Source organism: Schistocerca serialis, chromosome 7 (assembly GCF_023864345.2).
Source record: "Schistocerca serialis cubense isolate TAMUIC-IGC-003099 chromosome 7, iqSchSeri2.2, whole genome shotgun sequence".
NCBI classification, from domain to species: domain Eukaryota; kingdom Metazoa; phylum Arthropoda; class Insecta; order Orthoptera; family Acrididae; genus Schistocerca; species Schistocerca serialis.
The window spans coordinates 592,293,754-592,306,778 of record NC_064644.1 but is presented as its reverse complement, the minus strand read 5'-3'; the positions used below and the strand labels follow the sequence as shown (position 1 = coordinate 592,306,778).

At 42.5% G+C, this 13,025-nt stretch overlaps 1 protein-coding gene across 1 annotated transcript in view; it reads right to left on the bottom strand.

Annotated features, from left to right (window-relative positions):
- LOC126413269 (myrosinase 1-like) overlaps nucleotides 1-13,025 on the bottom strand; it is a 328,262-nt gene that overhangs the window by 41,108 nt on the left and 274,129 nt on the right. The window contains exon 14 of the mRNA XM_050083171.1: nucleotides 6,889-7,023. Coding sequence (XP_049939128.1) covers nucleotides 6,889-7,023 — 135 coding nt within the window. The remainder of the gene's footprint in view (nucleotides 1-6,888; nucleotides 7,024-13,025) is intronic.

Genomic DNA, 13,025 nt, shown 5'->3' with positions numbered 1-13,025 from the left:
AATGACTGAAATTCTGCGGACATGAATTGTGGGCCATTGTCGGAAACAATAGTCTGCGGAAGACCTTCAATGCAAAAGATAGCAGACAACGCTTGGATGGTGGCGGAGGACGTCGTGGAAGACATCCGGACAACAAAAGGAAAATTACTGAAGGCGTCGACCAGAACCAACCATCGAGCATTCCAGAATGGACCAGCAAAATCAATGTGCAAGCGTTGCCAAGGGGAAGTGGCTTTTGGCCACGCAAAGACTTTCCGCGGCGGTGCGGACTGTTGTTCGGCACACGCCGGGCACGAAGAACACATATTCGTAATCGCAGCATCGATTCCGAACCAAGTACAGTGCTGACGAGCAAGTTGTTTCGTTCGCACGATACCCCAATGTCCTTGGTGAAGAAGCCGTAAAACAGAGGACTGTAACGAACGTGGGACCACGACTCTGGACTGATCATTATCAGAACGCAACAACAAAACACCACGTCGAACAAAAAGTCTCTCCTTGTGAGCAAAAAATCGGCGAACCAACGGATCCTCGATCCGAGACTTTGACAAAGGCCATTGCGTAGCAACAAAACGTAAAACAGTAGCAAGGACAGGGTCAGCAGCTGTGGCTGTAGCGACACGACGAAAATCAATCGGAAACGATTCGACCACTTCATCGGTTTCCGAATCAATGAATATGCAAGCAAGTTCGGAAGAATCGAATGCTTTATCCTCAGCAACAGGCAAACGGGACAACGCATCGGCGTTTCCGTGCTTAGCAGTGGACCGATACAAGATATCGTAGCGGTACTGCGAGAGGAAAATAGACCAGCGAATGAATTTCTGCGCTGTACGTGGAGGTCCAGGCTTGGTCGGATGAAAAAGCGATGTCAAAGGTTTGTGGTCTGTGATGATGGTAAAGTGACGACCATACAAGAAATCATGGAACTTAGTAACACCAAACACGAGAGCCAAAGCTTCTTTCTCTATCTGTGAATAATTTCTTTGTGCAGACGAGAGCAATGTGGACGCAAAGGCAATAGGGCGATCATGGGAGCCAACTTTGTGCGCAAGCACAGCACCGATCCCGAAATCCGATGCATCTACCATCAACAAAAGGGGTTTCTGGGGATCGAATGGCGTAAGGCAAGTATTAGAAAGCAACGCCGATTTCAACTGGCGAAAGGCGCGTTCGCATTCCGTCGTCCAGAGAAACGGAACACCTGTACGGCGTAAGCGATGAAGCGGAGCTGAAATGAAAGAGGCATTGCGCACATTCACTCACACCTTGTGATTCTACATTGTTCAATGTTCTTGCGACCTCCTGACGCAATGCGTGGGGAACATTGCGCGCCCTGAAAAATTTCGGTTGCGCGTTTACCTTCAGTTCTAAATGTGCTTCATAGTTTTTAGCGCAACCTAAGCCCGGTGCGAAAATGTCTGCAAATTCGTCACACAGCCGAGAAACACTGTCTGGAGGCACAGTCTGATTCACTGATAGGACCTGATTTACAATAGACATGTTAAACAACTGAAATAAATCTAGACCAAACAAATTCACAGCAGAAGAAGAACGAAGAACGTAAAATGACACAAGTTTTGTTTGTCCCTTGTATGTTGCAAGAAGGCTGCACTGTCCTAACACAGGAATTGTCTGTCCGGAATATGTAGTTAGCTTAACATTTGCGGAACGCAACGGAGGTTTGCCCAGTTGTTTGTACGTGTCATGATTGAGCAATGAAACTGCAGCTCCGGTATCGAGCTGGAATGGTATCCTTTTGCCTTCAAAGCCTAAGTCCACAAAAAGTTTATTGTCCTGCTGACGACAAGAGCGACTGTTTTGTGCAATTGGAACAGACACTGGTACAGAATCACTTGCTAATTGACGTGATTTCCGGCGACGTCGACGCACAGTGTTTGTGGGACGAACACAGTCACTGTTAGAGAAAGTGTCACTGGACGAAGTGGAATTAACGACATGAATGTCCATAGGCGAAGGTCCACGAGCCTGAGTGTCCTTGGTTCGATTCCGGCGCGAAGCAAAGGGCCTGGAATGATTGTGATTGTCTGATCTGAGCTTTTTCTGGCAAACACTTTGAACATGTCCTTTCTTATTGCAGAAAAAGCAAATAGCTTGGCGTGACGGGCAATGTTCACGCGAATGTCTAGTAGCACACCGCGGGCATGATTTCACTGCATTTGTGTGCTGGCGCGGCACACCTGGCTTAGCACGCGGCGGTCGCTGTGTCGACGTGCGCAAGGCCCGGTTACCGGGCCGCGCAGCGCGTCCAGCGGGCCGGTTAATGTTACACACGGCTGGCGAAGTTTCAAAAGATTCCTGAGCACAGTCAAGTGTGTCCTGTCTATCCAATATGTCTATCACTTGTTGAAGGGAGGGATTAACTAGTTTCAAAATTTGCTCCCGTATGCGAACATCAGAAACGTTCTGTGCAATTGCATCACGCACCATTGTATCTGAATAAGAAAGACCACAGTCACATTCAAAGGCACAGTCCCTAGTAAGTCCTTGCAATGTTGCTACCCACTCCCTATTAGTTTGATCGGCCGTACGTTTTGTACGAAAGAACGTATACCGTTTTGCAACCACATTAACTGTTTCTTTGAAATAGGCATCTAATGCAGACAAAATTTCCTCGTAGGACAGAGTTTCTACGTCGCGTCGGGGAAACAATTTCACTATCACACGGTATGTGGACACACCGACACAAGAAAGCAAAAACGGCTACCGCTCATTACCTTGAATTCTGTAGGCAGCAAGGTGGAAGTTGAACTGGCGAGACCACTCGTGCCAGGTCTCATCGGCTGCCACGTATGGTCGAAAGGGAGGTGCAACAGCGTTTAGTGGCAGCGGTAGCGAAGAAGCAGCGGCGGCCGCATCGGTTTGAATGGTACGTTGACCCTGGACGAGCTGTCCAAGGGCATCCAGTAACGCCTGCGTCTGCTGATTCTGCAAGCGATAAAATTCGGACAGTACATCTGGAGAATGTGGCGAAGCCATGACACAATTAAATGTAAGCAATCAGAACACTGTAAATCGTCGCCAATGTTGTAAACGAATTAATACAAACTCTTTTGCTCGTCGCCAATAAATGTTGTGTCGGTAGCTGGGCCGACACCGTGAAGTTTAGATGATGGAAAATGCAAGCTACACTAACGCGGTAGCCGATAGGGCACGCACGGCTAAAGCAGACGGGCGTGAAGTCTGGAACATGAGAACTTATAAATGAATAAGAAGAAAAGTATGTAGATGCTTATTACTTATCTTTTATTTAGTCCTTGGAATACATCTCTCTTGAATACTCGTAAGCTATAGGCACTGATACAACTGGCGCCTTGCTAGGTGGTTGCCATTAACTTAGCTGATGGCTATTCTGTCTCTCGGCTAATGAGAGAGAAAGGCTTCGTACATCTTGTCGGTAGCTAGGTTCTCATACAACTGGGCGATAGCTAGGTTCGCGTACAACTGGGGCGAGTCCACTCTCGTATCACGAGACCTGCCTTGGTGGTGGCGCTAGGTCTGCGATCACAGTGGCGACACGCGGGTCCGACATGTACTACATGGACCGCGGCCGATTTAAGCTACCACCTAGCAAGTGTGGTGTCTGGCGGTGACACCACAGGCCCCCATTCCTCCACAGACGTGCAGAAACCTCACTGAAAGTGTCCCCAGCGGATTAGAAGTTGACGTCAAGGCGAACAGTAGAGACACTGCATATTAATGTCCACTAATTGCTGTCAGGGACAGATGGCCTCTGCAGTCTGGTCCCTTCAACCCCCAACAAACCAACCTAATTGATGTCTGGATATTATTTAAAGGATAGTGTACGTTCCTTCACGATATTAATATCTATGACTTACCAGGGATAACATTGTCATTTCTGACTCATGCGTGTTTATCCACAGCATTGTGTCAATTGTTCTGCCAGTGACTCGTCTTGAAGATGACAGCACGGTAATGAGCGGAACTATAGGAAGAAGAAGTAACACCGTCCCCGATTCACACCCAAAAGATGATGGAACATTCTGACATTTTAAACATTTTGTAGCTGTGCATTCAGCAACAGTGTATGTAATTATATACGCGGTGGCCGTGAGGTTCTAGGCGCTGCAGTCGGGAACCGCGGGACTGCTACGGTCGTAGGTTCGAATCCTGCCTCGGGCATGGATGTGTGTGATGTCCTTAGGTTGGTTAGGTTTAAGTAGTTCTAAGTTCTAGGAGACTGATGACCTAAGATGTTAAGTCCCATAGTGCTCAGAGCCATTTGAACCATTTTTGTAATTATATAAAATGTACCACTCAGCCAACCGGTTGCACAATCTTTTTGAAAACACATTAACGTGGTTTCTATTGCTCTAAGACTATCTTCATCAGAATGGTAAAAGTTACCTAGAGAAATATCCAAGGTACACGTAATATGCATCAATGCATCAATTACTTAGCTATGTGAAAATTCTCAAATAAAAACCTGAAAACTGCACTTACAATGAACTGTCATGACAACTTTTAAATTTTCATCAACAGTGCTGTCGTCAAATGACATATTTATTGTTCCATGAGTCACGAATATAGGCCATAATAAAAAAGACAGACCGTTATCACAGAATAATACAATAATAGTTGCAAGCGGCGGCACAAGTCAACTGCTGTAGCCGGCTAGGACCGGCACGTACAGAGCGCAAGAGGCATCAGACTAAACGGCATATACATCAATGCCATGAGATGGACACCAGGGTTAGTAGTGCCATACAGTTACAAAACGGCAAATTTGTAAACATCAGCCTTAAGATCAAAATTACATAGTTATAGGCATACATCAGTAACGTATAGTGCCTAGATAAAAGGCAATGTGAAAGTTTCCAAAACTAGTAAATCATCCTTTTTACATGTAGTTTTAAATAAAGTAGAAGACTGACAATGACGGTTGAATAAGGGAAACCGACATTCCCGACGCTACTTTGAGGAAAATTCCAAACATCAGGTAGTTCTAAGTAACGGCTGTAAACCTTGAAAGAATTTTTTATTGCGCAAATGAAATTGTTCGTTGAGGATAAAACCTTCTCTAAGTGACAGATGTTTGAAAATTTCCAGCTCTTCAAGGATACAGAGTCGGAGATCTTTTCTCTCGGAGTGTAGGATACTGACATCTTGCACTTCCTTGGGTTCATTGGCTGTGCAAGGAACTGCACCTGTGAAAAGGCTGATTTATTATTTTTGCAAACTTCCATATTGCCTTTTATCTAACTACTATATGTTACTAATGTATGCCTACAGCTATGTAATTTTGATCTTAACGCAGATGTTTATAAGTTTGCCGTTATGTTACTATATGGCACTACTAATCCTCGTGTCCATCTCATGGCATTGATGTATATGCCGTTTAGTCTGATGCCTCTTGCGCTCTGTATGTGCCGGTCATAGCCGGTTACAGCAGTTGACTTGTGCCGCCGCTTGCAACTATTATTGTATTATTCTGTGATCACTGTCTTTCTTATTATGACCTATGTTCTTGACTCATGGAACAATAAACATGTCATTTGATGATATCACTGTTGATGAAAATTTAAAAGTTGTCATGAGAGTTCATTGCAACTACTGTTTTCAGGTTTTTATTTGAGAATTTTCACATACGTAACTAATTGATGTATATTACCTGTACCTTACATATTTTTCTAGGTAAGTTTCACCATTCTGAAGAAGATAATCTTAGAGCTACCGAAACCTGGTTAATGTGTATTTAGAAAAGTTGTGTGCAGCAAGCTGGCTAAGTGGTACAGTTTACATAATGGAATATATTTACTCGCCGGGAAATATTCAAGAAACGCATGTATATCAATTATTTGCAACTGTAGTACAGTAAGTTTAGTTTATCAATCGGTCAATTGATTTTTCGTTTAGTAGAGTAATTTTTGGTCTTACGAACCGCGGATTGTCTTCGGGTAGTAATTTACTGACAGATATGGCCAATACTAGAATTAAATTTTCACTCTGCAGCGGAGTGTGCGCTGATATGCAACCTCCCGGCAGATGAAAACTGTGTGTTGGACCGAGACTCGAACTCGGGAAGTTTGCCTTTCGCGAGCAACTGCTCAACCAGCTGAGCTACTCAAGCACGACTCACGCCGAGTCCTCATTGCTCTACTTCCGCCAGGTTCGCAGGATAGCTTCTGAGATGTTTGGAAGGTAGGAGACGAGGTACTGGCGGAAGTGCAGCTGTGAGGACGGGTCGTGAGTCGTGCTTGGGCAGCTCAGCTGGTAGAGCAGTTGCTCGCGAAACGCAAACGTCCCAAGTTCGGGTCTTGGTCCGGCATATAGTTTTAATCTGCCAGGAGTTTTCACGTCCAATATTCATCCAATCTATAGCGATCAGATCGAAAGCAGGCAGTTAAATGCCATTGACAGAACAGATTTTCATCGCCACTATTTTGGTGGCCATAAGAAGGAAGGGATCGTTACAAAGCTGTCGATCTTCAAACTTTGTCTCTGTGTCTTAAGTGTCAAACTTTTTTGGCGTATTGCAACATTTGAGAAGGTATGACAGTGTAGATCGTGGGCCTTGGTGCCACTCGATGATGGTAGGTCATACGTTGGCAACGAGATTCTCGCTGTGCATTCAGTTCAAACCATGTTCATCCCCACATTCCCAAATCGCATCGCATTAGTAAACACACTCACGTGAGAAATGTTTAATAAAATCTTGTACGAGAAGTCTTGCTAATTTCGGAGAATGTGGCTGTTAAATGGTTGGAACGTTACCCATCTTACAGGAGAGTGTGTTTCAGATAACATCTATTTTTGGACAACCCAATGTCTACAGTGTATTACAATACATACTTATCTCTGTAGAGGACGTCTGCTGGTGTGGCAGACGATGTGACTCTCTCTTACCATGGGCTGGATTCCGTTCGCTAGCAGCTCGTTGATGAGATTATTGTAGTAATCGATACCAGGCTGGTTGATGACGTCGAGGTCTCCAGTGGGCAGGATGCGTGTCCAGGAGATGGAGAAACGGTACACGTCCGCCTGTTGGTAAAATAAAAGAATAATGGAACAAAGTATTTTTAATCCTCCTTTTTTGAAGGAGTCATGATGTATGCCCGGGGAAAGAGAACCAAAGCAAAGCTAAATTTCATTGTACTACATTTGGAGATAATGTCAGTTTGTAATTAGGTATAGCCGGGCAGCTAGCCGTATAAAAACTGCTAATAATAAGAAAAGGAAATTCCAGTCGACATAAAAGCTTTAGAGATAAGTTCACAATTACTGGCAGCCGAAATGAGAACTGAATAAACACTCATGAAGTGATAAGCCCATGCCAATATGTTACAACTTTTTATACGATTTAGAAAGGCAACGTTTAATTCAAGAAGTCGCTTGACAGTCAGAGGACGGTTATGTCAACTGGACAGGTCATTGCTTTTAAATTCTAGCAGGAGTTGTTTTCTATGATCTCCAACAGGTTGCTCAAGAAACTATTCAGGTCTAGCAACTTAGACTACTAGAAGCACCTGAAAACAACAAGCAGTTCTTGTATGTCCTTTTTGTTTTTTTCTCTTGACGTCAGAATTTTTTGCTGCTCATTTTCTTTAAAAAAAAGGTGGGAATTTAAGTAGATGGGACCTGGGTAAACTGACTAAACCAGAGGTTGTACAGAGTTTCAGGGAGAGCACAAGGGAACAATTGACAGGAATGAGGGAAAGAAATACAGTAGAAGAAGAATTGGTAGCTCTGAGGGATGAAGTAGTGAAGGCAGCAGAGGATCATGTAGGTAAAAAGACGAGGGCTAGTAGGAATCCTTGGGTAACAGAAGAAATATTGAATTTAATTGATGAAAGGAGAAAAATATAAAAATGCAGTAAATGAAGATGGCAAAAAGGAATACAAACGTCTCAAAAATGAGATCGACAGGAAGTGCAAAATGGCTAGAAGACAAATGTAAGGATGTAGAGGCTTATCTCACTAGGGGTAAGATAGATACTGCCTACAGGAAAATTAAAGAGACCTTTGGAGAAAAGAGAGCAACTTGTATGAATATCAAGAGCTCAGATGGAAACCAAGTTCTAAGCAAAGAAGGGAAAGCAGAAAGATGGAAGGAGTATATAGAGGGTCTATACAAGGGCGATGTACTTGAGGACAATATTATGGAAATGGAAGAGGATGTAGATGAAGATGAAATGGAAGATACGATACTGCGGAAAGAGTTTGACAGAGCACTGAAAGACCTGAGTCGAAACAAGGCCCCGGGAGTAGACAACATTCCATTAGAACTACTGACGGCCTTGGGAGAGCCAGCCCTGACAAAACTCTACCATCTGGCGATCAAGATGTACGAGACAGGCAAAATAACCTCAGACTTCAAGAAGAATATAATAATTCCAATCCCAAAGAAAGCAGGTGTTGACAGATGTGAAAATTACCGAACTATCAGTTTAATAAGTCACAGCTGCAAAATACTAACGCGAATTCTTTACAGACGAATGGAAAAACTGGTAGAAGCCGACCTCGGGTAAGATCAGTTTGGATTCCGTAGAAATGTTGGAACACGTGAGGCAATACTGACCTTGCGACTTATCTTAGATGCTAGATTAAGGAAAGGCAAACCTACGTTTCTAGCATTTGTAGGCTTAGAGAAAGCTTTTGACAATGTTGACTGCAATACTCTCTTTCAAATTATAAAGGTGGCAGTGGTAAAATACAGGTAGCGAAAGGCTATTTACAATTTGTACAGAAACCAGATGGCAGTTATAAGAGTCGAGAAGCATGAAAGAGAAGCAGCGGTTGGGAAGGGAGTGAGACAGGGCTGTAGCCTCTCCCCGATGCTATTCAATCTGTATATTGAGCAAGCAGTAAAGGAAACAAAAGAAAAATTTGGAGTAGGTACGAAATTCCATGGAGAAGAAGTAAAAACTTTGAGGTTTGCCGATGACATTGTAATTCTGTCAGAGACAGCAAAGGACTTGGAAGAGCAGTTGAACGGAATGGACAGTGTCTTGAAAGGAGGGTATCAGATGAACATCAACAAAAGCAAAACGAGGATAATGGAATGTAGTCGAATTAAGTCGGGTGATGCTGAGGGAGTTAGATTAGGAAATGAGACACTTAAAGTAGTAAAGGAGTTATACTATTTGGGGAGCAAAATAACTGATGATGGTCGAAGTAGAGAGGATATAAAATGTAGACTGCCAATGGCTAGGAAAGCGTTTCTGAAGAAGAGAAATTTGTTAACTTCGAGTATAGATTTAAGTGTCAGGAAGTCGTTTCTGAAAATATTTGCATGGTGTGTAACCATGTATGGGAGTAAAACATGGACAATAAATAGTTTGGACAAGAAGGGAATAGAAGCTTTCGAAATGTGGTGCTACAGAAGAATGTTGAAGATTAGGTGGGTAAATCATATAACTAATGAGGAGGTATTGAATAGGATTGGGGGGAAGAGAAGTTTGTGGCACAACTTGGCTAGAAGAACGGATCGGTTGGTAGGACATGTTCTGAGGCGTAAAGGGATCACAAATTTAGCATTGGAGGGCAGAGTAGAGGTTAAAATCGTAGAGGGAGACCAAGAGATGAATACACTAAGCAGATTTAGAAGGATGTAAGTTGCAGTAGGTACTTGGAGATGAAGGAACTTGCACAGGATAGAGTAGCATGGAGAGCTGCATCAAACCAGTCTCAGGACTGAAGACCATAACAACAACAACATTTCCTTTATTGTTTATTTGTTACTTCTTGAAGAGTTTTGCACAAGCCAAATAACCATGACAATTGTAAGTGTTTACGCCTTACAGCAACTTGTTTTGTTTTTGATTTACTATAATTTAACAACTGTTTCAGTGAACTCAAAAAATTGTGGGTAGCTTAAATGGACACCAAAAGCACTTAACTTGATAAGGCCGGCCCAGTTAACCACAATATAACTCTTTACTTTTGTGAATTACAGATCTTTTTAATTGAAATTTTTTTTTTATGTAATTCCACTTGTAATAACTATGAAACATTTCGTGCATTAGACTTTCTGTGTTCACCTGCAACAGACCGTCCTTTTGAGCCATGCGAGAATGAGAGCAGTTTCAGAAAATGTCCCTACTGCAGTTAGAAGTTAAGTCCGTTCATTTGCTCCGGCGAATGCTACTGATCCAGTTCCTTTAGTTTGTCGTACCTCCGCTAATAATCTCATTCATTCATGTCCTCAGAACCAAGATCTCCAGGCTGAATTATTTGTGCCTAGTGAAACCTTGCTTCCATTCCTTCAGTATGGTCCCCGAAAATGAAATGGTCATCTTAAGAAGTTACATCAAAGATCTGAACACGTGTTTCATACCAACTTTATTTTGTATGAGTACAGCATTTGCTAAGACTGATTTCAAATAAAACTTCAATCAGTTGTATTTGGAGCATCGACGACTAACTATTAAACGCTGTTGCAATGCACTTTCACGATGTTTTGAAGTCAAAATTATATTGTTTTAATGTATTTCCACTGATTTAACTAACAGGACTTTTTACCCTTACCGGTTAAGTAAAACTGTCACTTGGGAAATGAGTTTATTAATTCAGATTCCACAATAATTGGAGGTAACACGTAACCCATGAACACCTCATTGTAAAGAAAACATGTAACCCAGACTTCTTATAAAATTTAATGCAGGTGAGTCATATAGAAAGAGCCTTGTAACAGTTTTTAAAAATTTGTCACAGTTAACCTGACTCTCTCCTACAGCGTCACCTGTTGTAGCGAGTGACGTCTTGCCTCGGTTCGAGCAAAAACCACCGCAGCCACATTGCTGCTGTGGGGGAAAAAACGTATCGCTCACAGTGGGGGGCGGGGGGGGGGGGAGAGGGGTGGAAGGGTAGATGCCATCAACAGTGCAGAATTGTCGTTGTCACTAGATCACCCAAAATGCTACGAATGATTTCCTGAAAGTCCCTGACAGAGTAACTCTATGTGCCGAAAACACGAATACGGAACCTTGCCTTTCTGAGGCATTGCCCTCCACGTATTTCTAGTTGTCGTCCCAGCCCAGTACACAGTTATTATATGTCAGAAAGAGTCAAAACAGCACACACGTTGCTGCAGAGCAAAAGAGTATTTGCATTAACCTACAGCCGTTTTAAAAAATTTCTCACAGTTAATCTTACTCTCCTACATCGTCACCATGAGTTACAGAATGATTCGTAACTCTTCTTTAGGTACAGTCGTGCTCAAAAGTATCCGAACGACTTGAATTTCATTTCGCCTGATTCGCATACAACCCACATAACGCAGCTTTCTAGCAAGTTCTCTAATCGCTACTCGGTACAGTCCTTTCACTATTGAAAATAGTTCCAACAAATCACCACTAGAAAACACTGCTCTGTATCGCGATATCTCAAGATTTAAAGTAATACCACGATACTACACATCTCAGGGAACACCTTATCACAGATAAGACTGTCCTTAAGGCTTGTAAACTCACATTTATTACAATAAATGACATACCTGAAATGTTACCACTCTCATTATTACGTCAGATATGTAATGCACGTAGTAAGTTCCTCGTATTCATGATTTCCTCTTCAAAGTAACATATCGTACTTATTATTTAACACTAAATGATATTAAAAAATTAAGTTATTCACGAGCTGCTAGTTGAGAATATGCATGACGTTCAAATGACACGACGAAATGTCTTGTTCTGCATTTGGATTCAAACCCAGGTCATGCAGACTAAGCAAAGATTTCATGACTAACGGAAACACACAGTCATTCCTGACTAGGCATACAGAAAGTGATATACCTCGATTTTAGACAGTATCAGTTAGGAAATATCAACTTTAAATTACACAACGTAAACATTTTTAACGGACGCGAATTCCTAAATGGTTCAAATGGCTCTGAGCACTATGGGACTTAACATCTATGGTCATCAGTCCCCTAGAACTTAGAACTACTTAAACCTAACTAACCTAAGGACATCATACAACATCCAGTCATCACGAGGCAAAGAAAACGAATTCCTACCCAATTAACAAAGTACGAGAGATGTTCAATATTGCTTCTTCACAAGTAACTTACATGAACTGCCGTGAGGTAAAGTTTTGTGTTGGAGAGGGATTTGAACCCAGAACCTAATCGGATTGTAATCGAAGCACAACCAACTGTGACATATCGGATTTTCTCGGCAGTAGCAGGATGTTTTAACTGAAATGACGAGACGAAACATTAATGTTTTCCTTCCCAGCCGGCCGGCGTGGCCGAATAGTTCTAGGCGCTCCAGTCTGGAACCGCACGTCCGCTACGGTCGCAGATTCGAATCCTGCCTCGGCCATGGATGTGTGTGATGTCCTCAGGTTTGTTAGGTTTATGTCGTTCTATGTTCTAGGGGACTGATGACCTCAGATGTTAAGTCCCATAGAGCTCAGAGCCATTTTTTTTTTTCCTTCCCAGGATTCCAACCCGGCACATTTCGCTATTATATTCTAGAGAAAACGAACGTTAAATATGGGTTTCTTAAACCAAAAGCGACATGTGACCATGTTTGATAGAAATAAAATGACGAAGAGTTCAGTGCTGACTGGTAATCGAACCCCACGCATATCGTTGTTGACTACACACAAAAGCACGTCAGCTACGGAATTTTTCTCCTGCAGCAGCTCGGAATAACACCCTTGAACGTACAGTGTCTCACTGGGAGTCAAGAACGTCAGATATAGTTAATGTTGACAACGAATGAAAATACATTAAAAATCAAAATTATTTTCCCCTTGCAGATAGGTGTTCTCATGCTACAGCTTGATAATACATAATGAGAACTTTAGTGCTGGGGCAGGATTCGAACTCATTCACGAGCAATATGTGGAGATGTTGAGGAATCTGCAGTTTTGAACAAACAAGAAATTGTCGTCGAACTGTATTGTCATGAAGGGATCCAATTCTGCGTTAAAGACGGTCTGAGTTGCATTTCCAGTTCAGAACAAATTCATCAACATACAGAAGCTGAAATACGAGGTGGAATTAGCGTCCTGTGACCCTAAATAGCGTTTGTTTG